Here is a 2,591-nt window from a genome sequence, read left to right as displayed (position 1 = left end):
TTTTTTGAGACGAGTCTTGCTCTGTGGCCCAGGCTGGAGTGCAATGGCACAATCTCAGCTCACTGCAACCTCTGCCTCCCAGGTTCAAGCGATTCTCCTGTCTCAGCCTCCTGAGTAGCTGGGATTACAGGTGCCCGCCACCACGCCCGGCTAATTTTTGTATTTTTAGTAGAGATGGGGTTTCACCATGTTGGTCAGACTGGTCTCGAACTCCTGACCTCGTGATCCGCCCGCCTCAGCCTCCCAATAACTAAAATTCTTTAAAAGCTGATACCAAACATCTTTACAGATGAACTGTAGTTTACATCCAGCTGTCTGACATTGTCCCCTAGAAACAAGTGCAGTATGGCAGCTGCTGAATCTGCCTGTTCAGTTTGTCAAGGAAGATGATTGTACTTGGGAGAGATCTAAAAAGAAGGTGAATATTTTGCACTTTTGATACTCTTAGGAACAAATAACTTATTTGTCAAATTGTTTCTTTTTTATGTTTTGGGTGGTTTTTTGTTTTTTGACTTTTTTTGTATTGTGAACAGGCACTGAAGCTAATGTTATTTTAAGATTACAGAATGGAAAAAGAAATAAACTATTTTAATGTGTGATAATTATGGGGTGGCCCTTGCATTGCAAGATGATGATTTGATTATGGACACATTATCAACAGAATTGAATTTGCATGTAACTCAACACATGCTTAAGATCACCACAGCTGAACTGCAGATTTCAGGAATTGCTGTCATAGAGGGTACATCAACTTGAGAGTAGATTCTTACAGGAAATGAGTTACAATAAGTAACATTAAGAGCCCAGCTGCCAGCCTGGCCAACATGGTGAAACTCCGTCTCTACTAAAAATACAAAAATTAGCTGGGCGTGGTGACGCACAACTATAATCCTAGCTACTCAGGAGGCTGAGGCAGGAGAATTGCTTGAACCTAGGAGGCGGAGATTGCAGTGAGCTAAGATTGGGCCACTGCACTCCAGCCTGGGGAGTAGAGCTAGACTCCATCTCAGAAAGAAAAAAAAAAAAAAAACAAACCCCAGCTGATGTTTTCTAGTTTTGTTTTGTTTTGTTTTCTGGGGTTTTTTGTTTTTGTTTTTGTTTTTTTTCTTTTTAGTAGAGACAGGGATTCACCATGTTGGCCAGGCTGGTCTTGAACTCCTGACCTCAGGTGATCCACCCGCCTAGGCCTGGGATTATAGGCATGAGCCACTGGATCCGGCCTGGTTTTTGTTTGTTTGTTTTAAGAGATGGAGTCTCGCTCTGTCACCCAGGCTGGAGTGCGGTGGCATGACCTCAGCTCACTGCAACCTCCACCTCCCGGGTTCAAGCGATTCTCCTGCCTCAACCTCTTGAGTAGCTGGAACTACAGGTGTGTGCCACCACACCTGGCTAATTTTTGTATCTTCAGTAGTGACGGGGTTTCGCCATGTTGGCAAGGCTGGTCTTGAACTCCTGACCTGAGGTGATCTGCCCACCTCAGCCTCCCAAAGTGCTGGGATTACAGGCATGAGCCACCACGCCCAGCCCCATTTTCTGCTTATTAACTAGCTTCATGTAATTTAAGCTGCCAGCTGCCCATGGATCACAGTCTTCTTGCTTACTTACCAGAAAGATCATACGGTGGTGAAACTTCGACGAGATCACAGCCCACCACGTTCAGGCCTTGACAGCCCCGGATGATCTCCAGAGCCTATTCAAGATCAAGACTGAGTTGTCCACAGTGGTAATCATTTACAGTGAAAAGCACCCAGCAGAGCTTTTCCCAGCACACGCCACCCTTTGGCTTGGAATTGGCTTTCCCTCCATAAACATTTCTTGACTGCCAGGCACACTGGCAGGCCTCCCAGAGGCACAGATAATGCGTACACAGTCCCTGCTCCTGAGGGCTGCATGGTGTGGTGATGGAGACAAGGAAACCAATCGTTTGAATGTCGTGCACCAAGGGCTTCAAGAAAAGCAAGCCCAGAATGGTATCAGCACAGGTAACAGCCTGGAGAGGTGGGTAAGGCTTCCCCAAGGTGGAAATACCCAGTTCAAGGGATAGGCCAGGCAGGGGGAAAAACACAGGCAAAGGCACCAAGATGGAAAAAGTTCAGGTGGTGAGATGTGGCCAGAAGACAGAATAAGTGAGGGAGACTAATGGGAAGAGAGTGACCTTGTCTGAAAGGGTTTCCATCCTGCAGGTGAAAAGCCCAGAAGGTTGCTAAGCAGAGGGATGAGGAATGTGTTTCAGAAATCCCTCATGAGAAGAGAGGATGGTTATAGCCATTTCAAGAGACAGAGTTACGGCCACCCTCCTTTAAGATGTTAGAGGATGTAAGGTACTTGATTAGGTTTAAGCAGTCTTCGTTCATTTACTCTCAAATGTCTTTGAGTGCCTACTATTTGTATGTATCAGGCACTGTTGTAGACTCCAAGGACAAGGTAGGGAACAATACGTAGGTCCTGCCCTCGGGGAGCTTCTAGTCATAACCATTCTGCCTCCGTGCATTTACTCCCTGCACACATTATTGGAGCTTTATTTGGGTGTGTCTAAAATTCTTGAGCTACCTTGGTAGGTAGGTATGCCATCGCATTTTATTTATTTATTT

General features: G+C 45.9%; 1 protein-coding gene across 1 annotated transcript in view; it reads right to left on the bottom strand.

Moving 5' to 3' along the window:
- The window catches only part of AGMAT (agmatine ureohydrolase (agmatinase)), a 17,743-nt gene that overhangs the window by 3,701 nt on the left and 11,451 nt on the right, over nucleotides 1–2,591 (bottom strand). Inside the window, exon 8 of the mRNA XM_011993986.1 lies at nucleotides 1,606–1,690. Coding sequence (XP_011849376.1) covers nucleotides 1,606–1,690 — 85 coding nt within the window. The remainder of the gene's footprint in view (nucleotides 1–1,605; nucleotides 1,691–2,591) is intronic.

Source organism: Mandrillus leucophaeus, unplaced genomic scaffold (genome assembly GCF_000951045.1).
Source record: "Mandrillus leucophaeus isolate KB7577 unplaced genomic scaffold, Mleu.le_1.0 Scaffold439, whole genome shotgun sequence".
NCBI classification, from domain to species: domain Eukaryota; kingdom Metazoa; phylum Chordata; class Mammalia; order Primates; family Cercopithecidae; genus Mandrillus; species Mandrillus leucophaeus.
The sequence above is the reverse complement of the archived record's forward strand: the minus strand, read 5'-3'. Positions and strand labels throughout refer to the sequence as shown.